The 20,713-nt window shown below is 41.4% G+C and overlaps 1 protein-coding gene across 2 annotated transcripts in view; it reads left to right on the top strand.

The window, feature by feature from the left end:
* The first annotated feature begins 1,014 nt into the window (after positions 1–1,014).
* The window catches only part of pias2 (protein inhibitor of activated STAT, 2), a 76,518-nt gene continuing 56,819 nt past the window's right edge, over positions 1,015–20,713 (top strand). The window contains exons 1-4 of one of the 2 annotated variants that reach the window (XM_043715166.1): positions 1,015–1,104; positions 4,917–5,388; positions 13,765–13,849; positions 15,929–15,979. In XM_043715166.1, the coding sequence (XP_043571101.1) occupies positions 1,081–1,104; positions 4,917–5,388; positions 13,765–13,849; positions 15,929–15,979 (632 nt within the window). In that variant the 5' untranslated portion in view covers positions 1,015–1,080. The other variant, XM_043715240.1, reaches the window with a different exon arrangement.

Here is a 20,713-nt window from a genome sequence, read left to right as displayed (position 1 = left end):
AAGACAAAGTTTTTCACTGTGCCTTCACATATTGACAATAAATTCAATTCCATTCAATTCTCTTCCTCTAGTAGTGTACATTTCTGTGGCTCAGGATTTTGGTTGGGCTGATTAGGTTCTCTTGAACACCTCTGGAATGTGTTATGTTAAAGTTGTTACAAATACATGCTGTGGTTGGTAGTCAATATGAAGTGACTGAAATAGCAAAGATGTTCAGTTCTCCAACACCTCGATGAGGGTATCATCATCATCATAACCTTTGGTCTCTTTCATGGGGATGAAAGATTTGTCTCTCGTTTGGATAGTTGCGTGACAAGCAAGGGTCAAAGTGTGGTGCGGGAATATCACAGCAGGTCAGGCAGCATCCGAGGAATAGGAAGGTTTGTGTTTTAGGCATTAGTTCTTCATCAGCAGTTTTGGGGGCGGAGGGGTGGGGAGCTGGGAGATAAACACGGGCGGGCACTTGGCTGGAGGGCAATAGGTGAATGCAGGTGGGGGGGTGGTGATGGTGATAGGTCAGAGCGGAGGGTGGAACAGATAGGTGGGAAGGAAAATGGATAGGTAGGACAGTTCAAGAGGATGGTGCTGAGTTGGAGGGAGGGACGATGAGTAAACTGGTGAAATTAAGTGTTAAGCAAGGAGACTAATCATTCACCATATAGATTGGAGACTTACAGGGTGTTCAGACAAATGTTGATTTCCAGATAAGGTTGGAAATATCGTATTGTTGGAAAGGCTGATAAGGCACGAGATTGTTCTGTGAGGGCCTAACCTCATTCTCCTCAAGGGTTGAGATTACTTGTTGACAGAGACCTCGGGACATTGGGATCTACACCATGCTGTTTTATTTTCCCTCCATTTTGGTGGGGTGCAACGTATGGAATCCAAAATTGCCTTTGCACTTCAGCAGGTGAGATGAGAGTCACACCATACAATAGTGATCACAAATTGACCAAAGTTGAAGCCATGTGAGCCATTGAAGCAGGTTTTGGAGCATGGGGGTGCGGCCAGGGCTGACGTGCTGCGTCACGACGTCGAGCATGGCGTCACGATGCAGTGCATAATGGGACGGGCCGAAAGATGGCGGATTTTGACGAGTTGAGGGTGAGTGGTCTAGTGAGAGAGGGAAGAGGGAGTCAGAGAGACAGAGGGAGAGAGGGGGGAGCGGAAACTGGAGAAAAGAAGGAGCCCAGCTGGAAACGGCGGGCCAAGGGAAAAGAGGCAAGGCAAGACACTGAGGAACGAGCAACCCTGACCAGGGAAGCGTTCCTGGTAATTAGATTTTTTTTAAAAAATCCTCAAACCGGAACCTCAACAACTAATTGGCCGCCGCGAGAAAATTTATATGAAACGAATCAGTCGGTCTGTAATGATCTGGAAAGCCCAGATATTTACCTCCCCACTAGTGACCGGGCCGTTAGGCCTTTGATTTGACAACTGTCCCCGCCTTTTCTCTCTGGGCAGCTGCTCCTGGGAGCAGGAGGTTATCTCCTAACTCTTTAAAGGGAATTTAGTCCTGATTACTTTAAGTTTTCGTTTTACTAAACTGCATTTTCGGTGATTTCTTTCCTGCCACGTTCTTTTGTCTTTTATGATTTAGACAGCAATTTCCATATCTTTTAATGTTGATGTTTCAAACTATATTTGTCTTAATGTTTGGTGGGCATTTTTGATGGTGCCAATTCTTCAGATCTTTAGTTTGTTTTTTTTTCTTATCTAAGTAAATAAAATGTTTTTTTCAATTGTGATGTAATGTACAAATGTCGTTTGAACATTTTAAAAAAAAACTTTAGTCATAAAAACTTCCCTTTTTACATAAAGAGCTGTCTGTTCCCGTTGTCTTAAGTCCGTGACCACTTAGCCATGTCAAGTTTCCCTTGTGGGGAAAAAAAACTTGTCCTTTTTTAACACACTTGAATAGTCAAACCTAAAGTGTCACAATCTGATTGGATGTTTTGAATCCAAATAAGGGATGTCTGCTGTTAGGTCAAGTTAACTGATTTAAATAAAACACAAGTTGATATTTGGGTTCAGCTGGGTGCAATGTGAGTACTGACAGTGTCATAAGATAAAGAATATAGAATACTGCCATTGATATGATTCTGATGAACACTTCTTTTGTCATTAAGGTGTTAACGATGTACAGATGGAAAAGGAGGAAGAGGGTTGACGATGTAATCAGATTGAATTAACATAATTAGTTTAATGCTAAAATATTATGATTTACCTAACTTGAGGGTCTGACTGATGTAAATGATAACCCAGTGCTAAAATACAGTTTGTTGTTGAAGTGATTTTCCATCAATTCTGAAAATTCTCAATTTATGCAGGGTGTTGCTTAGTACTGATGGATGAACTTGAGATAATGGATTAAGTATATATTGACAAGCTAAGAGTATTATTTTAGTGGTGTATTTTCACAAACAATTAACAAACTAAGAAGAAATTGTTCCCTAGTTGGAGAGTAGATTCATGTAGAGACTTCTTAGACTTGGCAGCCTGAAACCACTCGACTTGGCACGTTCATGTGTTTGCATGGTCATTTCATGAAAAGCATATACTCAATCAAATAAGAACTTAGAGCTTTGTTAATAGCTGTTTTGAAAGTTGGTAAGGCATAAAAGCAGTTTTTTCTAATTTATGAAAACAATTTTTAACAGGAGCTAGGTAGAGATTCACAAATTGACACTGTAACCTATGCTTTTGGTGATCCTCAGCTGATTTAAAGTGTATTTTTATGATCCTGCTCTGAACTACCCAGTTGTAGGCAGAAAATCTCCTCCAAAGATTTTCTGTTTCCAATACCACTTTAACACACCCCAGCCCTGTTCTCATTGGAGTCATCCAGAGATCTATCCTTGACCCATACTAATTCTCAGCTCATTTCATTGCTGTCCCTTGACTGCCTTATCTGAGGACATGATGTCAGGTTCTTAACGTAGGTTGGAATCACCTGGTTCAACTTCACCACATCTCTTTTGATTCCTCCAGTGCCTTTATTGGTAGACTAATTTCACTGATGTCCGGCCTGGATAAACTGCAATTTCACCAAATTGAACATTGGGAAGACCAGCCAAAGCAAGCCAGTGTTTTCAGATGCCATGCCTAACTATTCGCTTACTGCCAGTTCCAGTCACCTTCCTTGCCACTATGAGTCTTTACTGAACTGTTTGCAACCTTGAAGCAGTATTTCGCTCTGCGAAAAGCTCTGACCTTGTATCCTCCTTTGCAATTAACTTTGGCTTTTGATTGCTTTGTTATATTTTGAGTTGTGCATGCAAATTCTGGGTGTTTACATAAAGTACTGTGTTTTAAGAGTGCTTTCTGCAATTCTCAAATCTGCAGGTAGGGAGTTTAGATACTAATCCCTGGGATGACAGGATTGTTTCATAAGACACTGGGGAAATTGGGCCTGTATTCTCTAGAGTTTCAAAGAATGGTAGTTAATTTAATTGCATTGTTTTTAAAGACAATTCTTAAGTCATGATTGGATAGTTGTAAGTAGGATATCACCTTGGCTGGAGTTTCTAAAATGCAATGTAATTTCAGATTAAGTGATTACCTATTTAAAATAGAGATGAGGAATTTTTCAGCAGATGGTCAATCTTTGGAATTCTCTACCCCAGGGGGCTGTGAAAGCTGTGTTGACCAGCTTCAAGATTGGAATCAACAGACTTCTGCAGCTAAAAACATCAAGGGACATAGACAAAGCAGATCTAATTGGATGGCAGGATGAATTGCCTACTCCTGTGTTCCTTTGGTGACTTCCATAAATTATCTTTTACTACTTATTATATGTGAATGATCCAGATGCATAACAGAAAGCTCTCTTATGATTTGAGCTGGCTGTTGTAACTTATACATGTATTTCTATTGAGTTCTGTAACCCATCTGAATGAGGACTGAAACATTTGGTGAGCTGTGAATAGATATGAATCATTAAATTGTTTTATACCTTCCTTAACCTTCGTTCTCTCCTTGGGGGAAGGAAAAAGACAATAAAAGAACCATGGGGGACAGTCTCCTTTGGGAGATGGAGGAAGCAGTTAGTAAATCTACGTTCAACTAAGTATATTTACTTCAGAAAATAATATTTTAGGATGCAATGTATGAATAAGTTGAGATGTGATGTGATAAGACACGACACGACATGACATATTTGGAAGCAAAATAATGACTTTGGATCTATGGTTCCCAAAGCTCCCCATCCTTGAGGTTTTCTCTGTCAATTCTGGGTCTGTTGCAAATTAATTGGAGGTTCATTGTTATCATCAGTCAATAACTCTTTTCCCTTTTATTAAACGACTACCAGAATAGGAGGAGCTAAACTTGATGGATCTTGATTTCTTTGTCTAACAATTCTTATCAATGATTCACCAGTTACTTTGTCAGAAAGTATTGTAAGTTGCATTCTTCTCTGCAGCATGGATTTAATGATAACCTTGACTTTTTGTCATAAATTACTGAGGAGATAGTCATCCATTAGGCTTGAAAGCTGGAATGCAGATGATCAACTCTGATCTAACCGGCAAAACTGGCTCAATAGGCTGAATGGCCTATCCCTGTTCTTATGTACCCAGTTTAAATGAATGACAGTAAATTGCTATAAGTTCAATCAAACATAATTCTTTGTTGGAATAGCATTTATTTAGTACATACAAATAACACCGTACACAGTTATTTCATTAATGTAAGACCTGTGCAGTTGGAATAAAACTAAGGAGGTTCCAGCTCCCACATCATTTACCAATTTTAAGTTAACTTCTGTATAGGTTATGCAACATTTAGTATTGAGTATAATAGGACTATTGAGATAAGTATTGATTCAAATTGTTAAGCATTAGAAGCTTAAATGTTGTTGAAACTAAACATTGATGGTTGATGAAATTATTTACATTGAATGCTTTATCTTTCAGAATATGGTTTCGAGTTTTCGTGTCTCAGAGCTTCAAGTGTTGTTAGGTTTTGCTGGTCGTAACAAAAGTGGTCGCAAGCATGAACTCCTTGTGAGAGCACTACACCTTTTAAAGAGTGGTTGTAGTCCAGCTGTTCAGATCAAAATTAAGGAACTGTACAGACGACGTTTTCCTAGAACTATTGAAAGCCTTGCTGACTTGTCAGCTATAAAATCTTCGGTTTTCTCTTTGGACAATAACCTGTCTAGTGACTCTGAGTTGACCTCTGGGATTGCGCATTCTTCGGCATCCACATCAGCCACACCTCAGACTTCATCTCCATTGGTTAGCTCTGTGCTGCTACATGAGACTAAGCCAAATATAGAAATGCAAGAGGCTTCTCCCTCCATCCATCCTGTCCATCCAGATGTCCAACTGAAAAGCATACCCTTTTATGATGTGCTGGACGTGCTTATTAAACCGACAAGTCTAGGTACATTTTGTTATTCAAACATTAGTAATTTGAATAAAGGCATATCTTAACCAGAACACAGTTCCAAGTAGCTGCATGCATCTTTTTTAACAAGCCCATACTTCTGCAGGGTAGCAACTTTCATGGTATACAGCTGCAAAAATGGGTAAAATTTGCGTACATTTGTCTCAGTTGCAAGTGTTAGTAAATTACTTGACTATATACGGTGGCTGTGGTTAGCGCTGCTGCCTCGCAGCGCCAGGGCCCCGGGTTCGATTCCAGCCTCAGGCAACTGTCTGTGTGGTGTTTGCATATTCTCCCATGTTTGTGTGGGTTTTCTCTGGGTGCTCCGGTTTCCTCCAACAGTCCAAAGATGTGCAGGCGAGGTGAATTGGCCATGCTAAATTGCCCATAGTGTTAGGTGCATTAGTCAAAGGGAAATAGGTCTGGGTGGTCGGTGAGGACAAGTTGAGCCAAATGGCCTGATTTCACAATGTAGGGAATCTAATCTAATATACATTGGTGAGAATTTTCCTAATTTGCATTTGTTCCGCTGTTAGATCTCAGCTGGACTATGATGTACAGTTGTGGGTGTCGCATTCTAGGAAAGACATGAATGTATTGGCAAGAGTACAGAAATGAGAAACTCCAATTGTGAGGGTAGATTGAAGAGTTGGCACTCTTATCTGAGAGGAGATTTGATAGAGCTGTCCAAAATCCTGAAAGGGTTGGATAGAGCAGATAGGGAGAAGCTGTTCCCACTCCTAAAAGCAAAGGAACATATATTTAAAGTGATGTGCAAATAAAGCAAGGCTGACGTGAAAAATGTTTTCACTCAGGAACAGGCTATGGAATGCACTGTTTGAAAGTGTAATGGAGGCAGATTTAAATGACGCATTCAAGACAACATTGAATGATTATTTGGATAGAAATAGTGTGCAAGGGTAAGAGGGAAAAGTAGGAAATTGACACTAACACTGGGTGATATCAGTTAGCTGAGCCAAATAGCCTCCTTTGCACCAAAGTTGTTCTGTGTTGAATTACCACAATCTAAATTAGTAAATCATATAGGCAAAGAAAGCCACAGCACTATCCTAATTGGGAACTGTACTGCATAACTTAGCCTGAGTTTTCTTGGGTGCATATTGTTCGCTGAGCTACTATTTGAGGTATTGTAATTGGCCTGTGGTCCTGACTGACGGAAAGGTTTAGTCAGAGTTTCTGCCTTATAATAGTTAAAAAGGTCAAAGAACCTGCTAATAATTGCTCGATTAACTCACATTTGGAAAATAGCCTTTTGGGATTGGAACACAGGCCAATGACCGGTATGATTAGTGAGTTTCATAATCTGATTTAATCTTCAAAGTTTTCTTCATAGTATAAAATGTCTCAGTAATTAATTGGAAATCTCTTGAGATGACCCTAATGCGGAGAGAAGCAAAAGTAATATTAATTGTGATATGTAAGGGCCTCCTGATTAGTGCAAGAATTGATCTTTGAATAATTGTTTTTAATATGTTGAGTGGGAAAATGAACAGCTTTAGTCTTTCAAAGAAAAGAATATGAAGCTTTAAGAGGATAAATCTGAACACATACACGCACCCCACATATTTAAATTTTTAATTTTCTTAGCAATAGCCATTTCAATTATTGTTCCTTTAAAGCAAAATGCATTTTTAAAAATTTCAGTCAAACTGAATCAAAAACACTCTAGAAGAGCTATATTAAATCCCTTGTGGACTTATTTTTCTTCATTGTTATATATATTGTACTCATTATGTTGGTTTGATGGACCAGACCTTGTGGACTGGTTCTAGAGATGGGCAGGCCTATAATTTGCCACTGCAGTTTGTTGTGCTCATTTCCTGTCATAGTGCAGATTCTGGACTGTTTTCTAGAAGGCTGGGCTAAATGTGATATAGCTAGCTAATCACCCTGTGAAAGGTGGGAACAAATTACTGCTGTTGCTGGAATTTGTACTGAAAACACCAAATGCTGGAGATCACAACTGGTCAGACACCATCCATGGTAAAAACAATGACTGCAGGTGCTGGAAAAACGCAGCAGTTCAGGCAGCATCCGAGGAGCAGGAAAATCGACGTTTCAGGCAAAAGCCCTTCATCAGGATTATAGGATTCCTGATGAACGGCTTTTTGCCGAAACATCGATTTTCTTGCTCGGATGCTGCCTGAACTGCTGTGCTTTTCCAGCACCACTCTAATCCAGACACCATCCGTGGAGAGAGAGAGGGCGAGAACAAGCTAATGTTTTGAATCTAGATGACTGTTCATCAGAGCTGAAGTGAAGTGCAGAGAGGACAGCATTTATGCCATAGTTTGGAGGGGGGGGGGGAGGAGTGGCGGGGGCTGGTGCAGTTAGTGATGGAAGGTGCTGATAGAGAAAAGATATTCTTAGTTCACATTGCTCGGAATGTGAGAATAGTGGAACAGTGGTGTGTCTCCTGCAGACTTGAAAGGACAGTAAGTAGCATGGGGGGAGGGGAGGACATTTTAACAAATTAAAGGGAAGAAATGGGAGTTGGTTCACGATTTTAAGGTGTTGAACTCAATATTAAGTCCAGAAGACTGTAAAGTGCCTACTCTGAATGAGATGTTCTTCCTCCAGTTGGCAAGGAGAAAGTGAGGACTGCAGATGCTGGAGATCAGAGCTGAAAATGTGTTGCTGGAAAAGCGCAGCAGGTCAGGCAGCATTAAAGGAGCAGGAGAATCAACGTTTCGGGCATAAGCCCTGAAGAAGGGCTTATGCCCCAAACGTCGATTTTCCTGCTCCTTTGATGCTGCCTGACCTACTGCACTTTTCCAGCAACACAGCTTTCAGCTTCCTCCAGTTGGTGTTGTGATTCATTGCCGAGGACAGACGTGGGCATGTAAGCAGGATGCTGTGTTAAATAACTGACTCAGGAAGGTTGGAGTCCCATGTGCACACAGACCGGGGGTGTTCTGCAAAGCAGTTACCCAGTCTGCGTTTGGTTTCTCCAATGTGTAGAGTAGGCCACATTGGGTGCAGTGAATATGATGCACAAGATTGGAGGAGGTACAGGTGAAATGCTGCTTCACCTGGAAAGATTGTTTAGGCACTTAGATGGTGAGCAGGGAGGTGGTGAAGGGGCAGGTGTTGCACTGTCTGTGGCTACGTGGGAAGGTGCCAAGAAGAGGGCGGGGTGGGAGGTGGGTGGTGTTGGTGGTTGTGGAATGGGCCAGGGTTTCTGAGAGATAACAATCCCTGCAAAATACAGACTGATTTGAGGGGAGGATGTATTTGGTGGTGTTCTGCTGGAGTTCTCTGAAATGGCAGAGAATGATCCTTTGAATGAGGAGGCTGGTGGGATGAAAAGTGAGGAAAATGGGGAACCCAGTCATGCTGTCGAGTGATGGGACACAGCAAGGGCAGAAGAACGGGTGAGAGATCAGATGCGGTTGAGGGCCCTGTCAACCACAGTGGGTGGGAAACTACAGTCATGGAAGAAACAAGCCATGTCAGCAGTGCTGTTTTGGAAGGTGGCATCATCTGAACAGGTGCGACATAGCCCAAGGAACTGGGAGAATGGGATGGAGTCCTTGCAGATGTAGGGTACGATGAACTGTAGTAAAGGTAGTTGTGGGAGTCAGTGGCTTTGTAGTGGATGGCAGTGGATAGTTTATTCCCTGAAATGGAGACAGAGTGGTCAGGACCTTGAAAACCTTTTTTCATTTTGACTCCCATTTCCATCCCTCTAACTTTTATGTCGTCCAATTTTGACACTTCCTTTCCTTGACCCCTCTGTCTCCACAAATGCTGTCCCCTCCACAGTTCTGCTGAAAAGTCAAATAGACTCAATATTAGCTTGCGCTCTCTCCATGGATGCTGTATGACCAACTGTGATCTCCATCATTTGTTGTTTTCACCTTATTAAAGGCTCTCTCCTGCATCCCAGAGAAAACTAGGAGGGGGAATTATTGCTCTGGACTACAGGCTGTCCCAAAAAGAGGAACCCAAAGGTAATTCTGGGTATTGTTTGGGTTTAGGGTGACAGAATTCCTCGTGAGGGTGTTGGGGAGCCTAATGTGAGAGGCCAGAAGGAGGTAGTTCATACGATGTAGGAGCAGAATTAGGCTATTCAGCCCATCAAGTTTGCTCCACCATTCAAACATGGCTGATATGCTCCTCACCCTCATTTTCCTGTCTTCTCTCCACAACCCTTCAACTCACTACCAATTTAAAAATCTGTCTAACTCCAAAAGCTTACTCACTGCCCTAGCATCCACTTCACTTTGGTGTAATGAATTCCACAGATTCACAACCCTTTGGCAAAAGTAGTTTCTTCTCAACTCTATTTTAAATTTGCTCCTCCCTATCCTAAGACTATGATCTCTCGTACTAGAATGCCCCACAAGAGGAAGCATCTGCTCCACATCTATTTAGTCCATACCTTTTATCATTATTCTTCTAAATTCCAGAGAGTGTAAACTATTCATTCTCTCTTCATACGACAATCCCCTCATCTCTGGGATCAATCTAGTGAATCTCTTCTGAACTGCCTCCAATGCCACTTCATCTTTCCTCAAATAAGGGGCACAATACACCGGGTGTGGTCTTACCAACGTTTTGTATAGTGGAAACAATACTTCTTTATCTTTATATTCTATTCCTTTAGCTATAGAAGCCAATATTCCATTCGCTTTCTTTATTATCTGCTGTACCTGCATGCTGTGACTCATGAAGGATGGTACCCAGATCCCTTTGCACTTTGCACCAGACCACCCTGAAGTGTCTCCCCATTTAGATAATAGGTCACCTTCCCATTTGGGTGGTGGTGGGATAAATGGGAAAGTTGGACTTTTAGGTGCTTGGAGAATGGACATAAATGTACAAAGGGGGTGTGTCACCTCCTGGCCTGATACTAACCTTCAGGGCTACTAGGTTTTCTACATGGCCTGAGCACACCCTGCCCTGCTGTGATTTTAAATCCCAATGGGTGTGGAATGCGGCTGTTTAGTGGCCACGGATTAGCGACCTAAGGACCTCAGTAGGCGCATATGAGTTGGATGGTCCTTCTGATATCTCTGCCATGCTTTCTTCAACGTCCCTCTCCCAAATAAGATTCAGACAGATTGATGCAACCTTCAAAACAAGTCAAAAGCTACCCTTTCCGCCATGACTAGATGGGGGAAGAGAAAAACCGAATTGTAACAATAAAAGTCAATTTTTGAATTGTTTAAAACGTTTAAACTTCCTGATCTCTCCGGTTGTGGAGAATAACAAATTAGTATGCCTTCATAATAACAAGGGACAAAAAATTGTGGAGAAACAATGAAATTTTGTTATCTGTGAACACACGTCGCTCAAAGCTGTTGAATACGCAGAAAAATAAATTAGACAAGTAGCATGTTGGGTTTTACTTCAAAGTGGTTAGATTGAAAAGGGAGATGATAGAATTAAACATAGCTTTGTTAAAACTGCATTTTGTTTCTGATACTAAAAATCAGAAAAGATCATCATAGCATCCCTACATTTTGGAAGCGGGCCATTCCTGCTGAAGGGCTTATGCCTGAAATGTCGATTCCCCTGCTCCTCAGATGCTGACTGACGTGCTGTGCTTTTCTAGCGCCATACTTTTCAACTCTGACTCTGCAGCCTTCTCTTTCTCCAGGCCAATCAGCCCAGCAAATCCACACTAACTCTCTGGAGCACAACCCACCTAACCTGCACACCCCTAGACGCGGTGGGCAATTTAGCATGGCCAATCGACCTAACCTGCACATCTTTGGACTGTGGGGGAGAAAACCAGAGCACCCAGAGGAAATCTGTGCAGACCCGGGGAAAGTGTAAATTCTACATAGGTTCAATTCAGCCTCGGGTGACTGAGTCCCTGGCATTATGAGGCAACAAGCTGATGAATTATTCTTGAGAACTATGCAGTGGAGGTTTGTCAGAATGATATTAGCCATATATTAACTTGGAAGGAGAAGTTGCTTAAGCTTGGCTTTTACTAATTTGAGTTTATAATGTTTGAGTTTATAATATCTAATCAGGATCTTTAAAATGATCATGGTACCGTGTATTGATCATGGTAGATACAGTGAAATTATTTGCTATACTAAGGAACTCGAACAAGAAAACATAATTTTAAGATTGAACTGGGCTAATTTTTCCCCATTGGATATAGCAGTTGGGATGTCATATTGCAACTGTACATGATATTGGTTAGGCCGCTTTTGGAATACTGTATTCAATTCTGGTCTTCCTGCTATAGGAAAGATGTTGTTAAACTTGAAAGGGTTCAACAAAGATTGACCAGGATATTGCTAGGATTGGAGGGTTTGAGCTATAGGGAGAGGCTGAATACGCTGGGGTTAGTTTCTCTGGAGAGTCACAGGCTGAGGGATAACCTTGTAGCTATTTATGAAATCATGAGGGGGGAAAAGGGTGAATTCCGCTGGGTAGGGGAGTGCATAGGTTTAAGGGAAGGAATTTAAAAGGGACCTAAGGGGCAACTTTTTCATGCAGAGAATGGTCCTTGTATGGAATGAGCTGCCAGAGGAAATGCTGGAGGCTGGTACAATACATGATTTAAATGGCATCTGGATGGATATATGAATAGGAAGTCTTTAGAGCGATATGGGCCAAATGCTGGCAAATGGGACTAGATTAATTTAGGATATCAGGTAGGCATGCAAGAGTTGGACTGAAGAGTTTGTTTCCATGCTGCACAACTCTGGCTCTATGACTCTGTTTCATAATAGTTTTTGAATGTATAAAGGGAGTGTTCTTTTCCAGCATGAAGTAATATTCTATTGTATCTTATGATTTCCCCACTAGATCAGTATATAATTCACAGTCCAATATAGAATTTAACAAAACAAATTCAATATGTCACAGTTTCAGTTTTAGTCAGTTTACGAGTTAACTTTGACAGTAGTTTAATACTATGGACTTAGATATTTTCCAGGAATCAACTGGCAGTTCTGATGTGATGGCATCAACCTGAAAGGGTATCAACATTGATATCAGTCTTGTTCTAATATGTCCACTTGTACACTTTTCAATCAATCAGGCATCAAAACTGGTTGCTTATTTTCTTATTTTTCAAATTCTTCTAAAACATGAGGACGCAAAGGTACTCTTTGCACACTGCTTCCCAGATTGAGAAAACCTAACATGGGAATTGAGAAGTCCTTTGGGACATTTTGCTATGTTAAGAGCTGTTTATATTGTAAGTTGTCATCAGATTTTGTACATACTGGGAAAGTACAAACATGTACAAATCACAATTCTTTGAATCTATTATTAAAATTGTAAATTATTCAAAGTGCCAATATACAAAAAGCATAACTGAATTAATGTGTTCCAAGAGGCAGTATAATCATTTGTGACTGACTCAGTTGGAGAATGAATTCCCTGTGGACTTGCATCATAGCTGAAGGTTGGGGGAATTAATATTTATTGTATCCTCCATTCTGCCAAGGGATACTTAGACTTAATAAGTCTGCAACTTTAGTGATTGTTGCACTTATCCTATGAGATCATTTGTTCTTCTAATCCATCTTGACTTACATGTTAATAAGTAACTTATTTATTCTTGCTACCGATAGATTCTACTTTGCATTTACCTATATTATGAACACCATAGTCCCAATATAGATCCCTGTGGGTCACTGTTTCCTACTTTCTGCCACCATAATTACTCTTAACTGCCACTCTGCTTTCTGTTCAGAAGCCAACTAGCAATCTATTCTGCTTTACATTCTATCACCTTATTCACAAGTCTATTATAGGCATCTTTTGTGATTTTTGAGAAGATTTGTAGCTCAGGTTGAGGTTCAGATTGTAAGTTTGCTCGCTGAGCTGGGAGGTTTGTTTTGGACATATCATCACCATACTAGGTAACATCAGCGAGCATCCGATGAAGCACTGGTGTTACATCCCACTTTCTGTTTGAGTCTTGGTTTCTTGAGGTGGATGATATCATTTCTGATTCTTTTTCTCAGAGGATGGTAGATGGGGTCCAAATCGATGTGCTTATTGATAGAGGTCTGGTTAGAATGCCAGGCCTCTAGGAATTCCCATGTGTGTCTCTGTTTAGCTTATCCTACGATGGATGTGTTGTGATGGAAATGTGTTGCTGGAGAAGCGCAGCAGGTCAGGCAGCATCTAGGGAACAGGAGAATTGACGTTTCGGGCATTAGCCCTTCTTCAGGAAGAGAAGATGGATGTGTTGTCCCAGTCAAAGTGGTGTCATTCTTCGGCTGTACATAAAGATACTAGTGATAGTGGGTCATGTCTTTTGATAAGGTGGCTATAGGCACCTTATCAAAGGCTCACTGAAAATGCAGCTACAGTACATCCACTGCATTACCATTGTGTAGTTTAATGATTATTTACTTTTTTAAACTTCAGTGCCATCAAACATTCAACGATTCCAGGAAAAGTACTTCATCTTCGCATTGACTCCTCAACAAGTAAAAGAAATATGCATTTCTAGGTAAGAATGACAAATGTATTTCTGTTAATGTAGTGCCAGGATTTCCTTAAGGTCTTTTAGAAGATTTCTGTCCTCAAGAGGTGAGGGTGGGAAAGCAGCAGAAGCTTCATGATGCACTTTGATGGAGCTCTCTGACTTGTTTCCGTTACTTGAAAGTGATTTAATTATTTTATGAAGTACCTCTAAGTTTAGTTCAATAAAGGTTTAATTGATAAAGACATTGCCAGTTGTGCAACAAAAAAAAGGTCAGGTTTGGCTACTTTTGGAATATTGTGTGCAATTCTGGTCTCCTTCCTATCTGAAGGATGCTGTGAAACTTGAAAGGGCTCATAAAAGATTTACAAGGATGTTGCCAGGGTTGGAGAATTTGAGCTACAGGGAGAGGCTGAATAGGGTGGGGCTGTTTTCCCTGAGGCATTGGAGGTTGAGGGGTGATCTGAGAGAGGTTTACAAAACCATGAAGAGCATGGATAGGATAAATAGAGGTCTTTTCCCTGGAATGGGCGAGTCCAGAACTAGAGTACAGAGGTTTAGGGTGAGAGGGGAAAGATTTAAAAGGGACCTAAGGGGCAACTTTTTCAAGCAGAGGGTGGTGCGTGTATGGAATAAGCTGCCAGATAAAGTGGAAGCTGGTACAGTTAAAGCATTTAAAAGGCATCTGGATGGGTAAATGAATAAGAAAGGTTTAGAGGGATATGGGCCAAGTGCTGGCAAATGTGGCTAGATTAGGTTAGGATATCTGATTGTCATGGTCGAGTTGGACCGAAGGGTCTGTTTCTGTGCTGTACATATCTATGACTCTATTGACAGGTTTTTATCCTGATCAGATTGTTACGTGATTTCAGCTGGGGTCATACACTTGGCTTTAGCAACCCTAGATTAGGCACCCTCTTGCAAGGATGCCTACCTTGAAGAAGTTTTCCTCCTCTCTCTACAAGAATCTCAGGGAGTCCCTCTCCCACTGCAACTCCCAGGTCATTTCCTCTGCCCTGAAGCTCTTGTACTCTATGCTACTTTCTCCCCACCCCCACCCTCCTCTCATTTATCTCTCCACCCTTCAGGCACTCTGCCTGTATTTCTGATGAAGGGCTTTTGCCCGAAATGTCAATTTTCCTGCTCCTCGGATGCTGCCTGAACTGCTGTGCTTTTCCAGCACCACTCTAATCCTAAATCTGGTTTCCTGCATCTGCAATCATTGTTTTTACCAAAGAAAAAATAGCCAGGTTACCTGCTTCTGATTTATGATCTATTGTCTCCTGTGGGGGAACTGCACACTGTAACTGTCCACTGCGTTCTCAACTGTAATAATGTTGTTGTTAATTTGTTCACGGAATGTGGGCATCATTGACTACACCAAAGATTATTGCCTGTCCCTCATTTGCCTTTGAGAAGCTGGTGCTGAGCCTGCTGCCTTGTATCACTGCATTTCTTGGGGTGTAGGTACATTCTCACCATTAAGGAGGTTGTCACGGATTTTGTCCGAATTACAGTGAAGGTGCCATAATGTGTTTGAGTCAGGATAGTGAGAGACTTTGGGGGGAGTTTGCAGATGGTGTTCCTATGCATTTTCTGCTCTTGTCCTTTTAGAGGGTCAAGTTTATGGGTTTCTGATGTTGCTGATGAACCCTTGAAGTGCTGCAGTGCAACTTATGGATGATAGACAGCTACTGCCACTGTACATCGGTGGTGATCTGTATGAATGTTGAAGGTGGTGAATGAAGTGGGCTTCTTTGTGCTGAATGGTTTCAATTTATGAGAAAAATATCAAGATACTTCAATTTGGAATGACTCACTCGGAACAAAGTACAGCTGGGATTTGTGAAAAAGTCCTCTGAGATGAATTGATGCCTTCAGGAAAGAGTAGGTTTTAAAAAAAAACCCATGAGTTTGTGTGTTTTGTACTCATTTGAGATTATTGGGTGTAGTTTTGATTTTATCAGTATTTTATCTTTGACTAATACTTTTTTCAAAGATTGTTCTTATGACTGGGAAAACAGGTATGTGAATGTTTACGGTTTGAGAGAACTTGGAGCAATGCTGTTTACCTCTGAGTAACTTGATCTTTCAAATTCCGTATAGGGACTTTTTGCCAGGTGGAAGAAGAGACTATATTGTGCAGGTTCAGTTGAGGTAAGTTAATCCATTTTTCGCAGCTTGTTCAAATGAGCTGAGTTTGTTTTTTTCATTTGTTTCATTTCTACCTTTAAAGAGACAAATAAGTTGCACAATATTTTGGTCATAAATCCGAGTTGTAGAATATAAGTATGGAGGAGCAGGAGAATCTACGTTTCAGGCATAAGCTCTTCATCAGGAATGAGGGGGTGGTCCAAGAAGGATGAGAGATAAATGAGAGGGGAAGGTAGCTGGGAATGCGATAGGTAGATGAAGATGGGGGTGAAGGTGATAGGTCGGAGAGGAGGGTGGGAAGGAAAATGGATATTCCCAGCTACCTCTTCTCTTCCCACCTCTTCTTCTCTCTTCCCACCCCCCAGCCCCACCCCCTTCCATTTATCTCTGTCCCTTTGGGCAACCCCCTCATTTGTGATGAAGTGCTTATGCTTGAAACGTCGACTCTCCTACTCCTCGGATGCTGTCTGACCAGCTGTGCTTTTCCAGCACCACACTTTTCGACTCTGATCTCCAGCATTTACAGTCCTCACTTTCTCCTGAGTATGGAGGAGTAATGCATAAGGAAGAATTATGCATCAGAACTGGTCCAGAAGCAAAGTATATGTTCATCCTCTTCCATAGAAGATATATGAATATGGTATGAAAAAACATAAAATAAAATTACCAATCGCATCCTGAAGACCTTATTTGAGTTATTACAGTGATATTAAGGATCTGATAGCTGAATAAAAAAAATTTGCTATGGGTGTAGTGTAAACGGGCAAACAATATGATGTTATTGAATGCTGACGACAGTACAGGAAGGTGGTGGCACAGCAATAACTTCATTGAACAAGTAAATCCAGAGGCTCAAGCTAATGATATGAGGACTTGGATTTGAATCCTATCACAGCAGCCACTTAGTTCAAGGACAGTTAAAGATGGGCAATAAGGTGCCCTTATCGGTGGTAGCCATATCCGAGACAAAGTTTTTAAGAATTTTCAAGAAGACTGCTAGCAACTTTGTTGCTTAATCATTTTTGTTTTATTTTGTTCATGGATAGTGGGTGTCACTGTTTGGCCAACATTTATTGTCCGTTCCTAGTTGCCCCTTGAGAAGGTGGTAATGAGCTGCCTTCTTGAACCACTGCAGTCCACATAATGCGGGTTGACCCACAATGCCATTCAGCAGGGAATTTCAGGATTCTGACCCAGCGACGGTGAAGAAATGGTGATATATTTTCAAGTAAAGATGGTTAATGGCTTGGAGGGGAAACTTGCAGGTTTTCATGTGTGCTAGTGTGTTGGCTGCCCTTATCCTTCTAGATTGAAGTAGTTGTAGGTCTGGAAAGTGCTGTCAAAGGTTCCTTGGTAATATCTGCACTGCATTTTGTAGATAGTACAAGTGTCATGCTGGAAGGAGTAGATGTGGTGCCAGTAAAGTGGGATGCTTTGTCCTTAATGGTGTCAAGTTTCTTCAGCATTGTTGGAGGTGCACTCATCTAGGGAAATGGGAAGTATTCCATCACACTTGAGATGATGTACAGATTTTGTGGAGTCAAGCGATGAGCTAGTCAATGCAGAATTCCTAGCCTCTAACCTACTCTTGTAGCCTCGTTTATGTGGCAGTTTCTGGTCAATGGTAACCCTAAGGATGTTGATTGTTTGGGTTTCGGTGATGGTGATGCCATTGAATGTCAAAGAGCAGTGGTTGGATTGTTCCTTATCTGTGGTGGCCATGGCTTGGCATTTGTGAGGCATAAATGTTACTTGCCACATGTCAGCCCATGTCTGAAAATTGTCCAGATCGTGTATTTGAACATGGATTGCTTTGGCGTCCAAGGAGTCACAAATGGTGCTGAACATTAAGTAATCATCCGGGAACATCCCTACTTCTGACCTTATGGAAGGGAAGTCATTGATGAAGCAGCTGAAGATGGTTGGGCCTAGGGCATTACCTTGAGAAACTCCTACAGAGATGTCCTGGCGCTGAGTGACTAACGTCCAGCAATCATGATCATCTTCCGATGTGCCACGTATGACTCCAACCAGAGGGGATTTTGCCCCTGTTGATTCAGTTTTGCTAGGGCTCCTCAACACCACACCCGGATGAATGCAGCCTTGATGTATTTGAACAATCTATGACTAGCCAGTGCCAACTGCTGTTGATCAAGGAACACCATTTTGTTTGAGGTCCATTATCTACTGATATGGAAAAATATCTACTAGTATCCTGAATGACTAAGGATATTGATAAGAAAATAAAGAAAAAGTAGGAGGCATATGATGCATAACAGTTCCGACAGAGATCAGGAAGAGTATCTCAAATGCAGGGGAGAGGCTAAGCTGACATAAGGAAGACTAAAAGGAAGCATGAGGAATGGATGTCAGGTTGCTCTAAAACAAATTTTGAAATGTTCTTCAAATGTGTTAATAGTAAATGGTTAATAAAGTGGGGCCCAAAAGGAACAAGCAGGGAAAGCTGCTCACTGAAGCAAAGGACATGGCAGAACTGCTGCTTTTATGTATTCCTCCTGTCGTTACCAGCTCAGAAGATGTGACAATGGCCCTATTTGAAAGTGTGGATGTTGAGCAACTGAACAGTATAGTGATAGGTAAAGAACTGGTACTAAAAAGGCTGGTGAACTCCAGATAGAAAACACTCAAGACCCAGAAGGGATACATCCAAGATTGCTCAGAATTAAGGGAACAAATCCTGGAACTGTTGAGTGACTGGAGGATTGCTAATGTGATACTCCTTTAAGAAAGGGATAAAGGACAACCCAGGAAACTACAGAACTGTCAGCTTGATGTCAGTAGTGGGAAAACTGATGGAGGCTGTAATACAGTAAGTAATATGGTGAGGTAAGTATACACTTGGAGAAAAACGAATGAATACTAGACAGTCAACAGAGCTTTGTCAAGGGCAGGTCATTGTCTGACCGTTTTAGTTGAGTTCTTTGACAAGGTGACACAGAGGGTAGTTCTGTATATTTGAACTTTCCAAAGGCATTTGATATGGTGCCACATGGCAGGTTGGTTAACAAATTAGAAATGTTTCGGATTGATGTGCCCTTGACAGGCTAAAGGTAGAAAACACAAGTAGGCATGGATGGGCATTTCTCAGACTGGAGGCAAATTAAGAGGTGTTCCCTGGGGATCGGTGCTTTAAGCTAGAGAATATAATTAATTGGGAGGGTAATGCTGAGCAATGTCAGCGACAATTTGGCCAATTGGGTAGACACCTGGTAAATGAATTTCAATGCAGAGAAATGGTAGAAGAAACATGGCTACAATACCAGCTCAATGGTACAACTTTGAAAAGAGTACAGGAGCAGAAGGACCTCCGAGTTCACATGCATGATTCTCAGAAGGTGGCCAAGAAAGTCAAAATAGTTGTTAAGAAAGCTTATAGGATCCTGGTGTTTATAGAGGCATAGAGTGTAAAAGTAAGGAAATGATGCTACACCTCTACAAATCATTGCTCAGACCACATTGTGTTCAGTTCTGGGCACCTTATTTAAGGAAGGACGTTAAAGCTCTGGATGAAGTTCAATGGAGATTTACTAGAATGATACCAGGAATGAAAGAATTTACGTATAAAGAAAGGTGACCTTACTGATATTTTCAAATAGAGTCATAGAGATATGCAGCATGGAAACACACCCTTCGGTCCAACTCATCCATGCTGACCAGACATCCGATATAAATCTAGTCCCATTTGGCCCGTATCCCTCTAAACCCTTCTTATTCATATACACATCTAGGTGCCTTTAAAATGTTTAATCATACCAGCCTCCAACACTTCCTCTGGCAGTTCATTCCATACATGCCCCACCCGCTGTGTGAAAAGGTTTCCTCCGAGGTCCCTTTTATGTCTTTCCCCTCTTTTCTTAAAACTATGCTATCTAGTTTTGGACTCCCCTGCCCCAGGGCAAAGACCTTGCCTATTTATGCTGTCCATGCCCTTCATGATTTTATAAACCTCTATAAGGTCACACTTCAGCCTCTGGCGCTCCAGGGAAAATAGCCCCTGTTTATTCAGACTCCCTATAGCCCAAATCCTCCAACCCTGGCAAAATCCTCAAATCTTTTCTGAACAATTTCAAGTTTCAGAACAGCCTTCCTATAGCAGGGAGACTAGAATTGCACGCAATACATCAAAAATGGCTGAACCAATATGCTGCAATTGATTTAAAAATAAGTAGACCCAGACCGATCTTTATGGCACACCACTTGTCACAGGTCTCCAGTCTGAAAAACAAAACTCCACCGCCAGTTCTGTATTCGCATTGCTAGTTTTTCCTTTATTCTGTGTGATCTAACCTTACTATCCCATCTAGCATGAGGAACCTTGCCAAACGCCTTATTGAAGTCCATGTAATCACATCCACTGCTCTGCCCTCACCAATCCTCTTCATTACTACTTTAAAAAACTCAATCAAGTTAGTGAGATTTCCCAAGTACCAAGTTCTGTTATCTATCCCTAATCAGTCCTTGCCTTTCCAAATAAGTGTAAATCCTATCCCTCAGGATTTCCCCCAACAGCTTGCCCACCATCCATGTCAGTCTATAATTCCCTGGCTTTTCCTTACCACCTTTCTTAAATAGTGGCACAACGTTAGCCAACCTCCAGTCTTCCGGCACCTCATTTGTGGCGATTAATGATACAAACGTCTCAGCAAGAGACCCAGCAATCTCTCCCTTCACTTCCCAGAGTTCTAGGATACATCTGATCAGGTCTGGGGACTTATC

Source organism: Chiloscyllium plagiosum, chromosome 1 (genome assembly GCF_004010195.1).
Source record: "Chiloscyllium plagiosum isolate BGI_BamShark_2017 chromosome 1, ASM401019v2, whole genome shotgun sequence".
Taxonomy (NCBI): domain Eukaryota; kingdom Metazoa; phylum Chordata; class Chondrichthyes; order Orectolobiformes; family Hemiscylliidae; genus Chiloscyllium; species Chiloscyllium plagiosum.
This window is presented reverse-complemented; position numbering and strand designations above follow the sequence as displayed.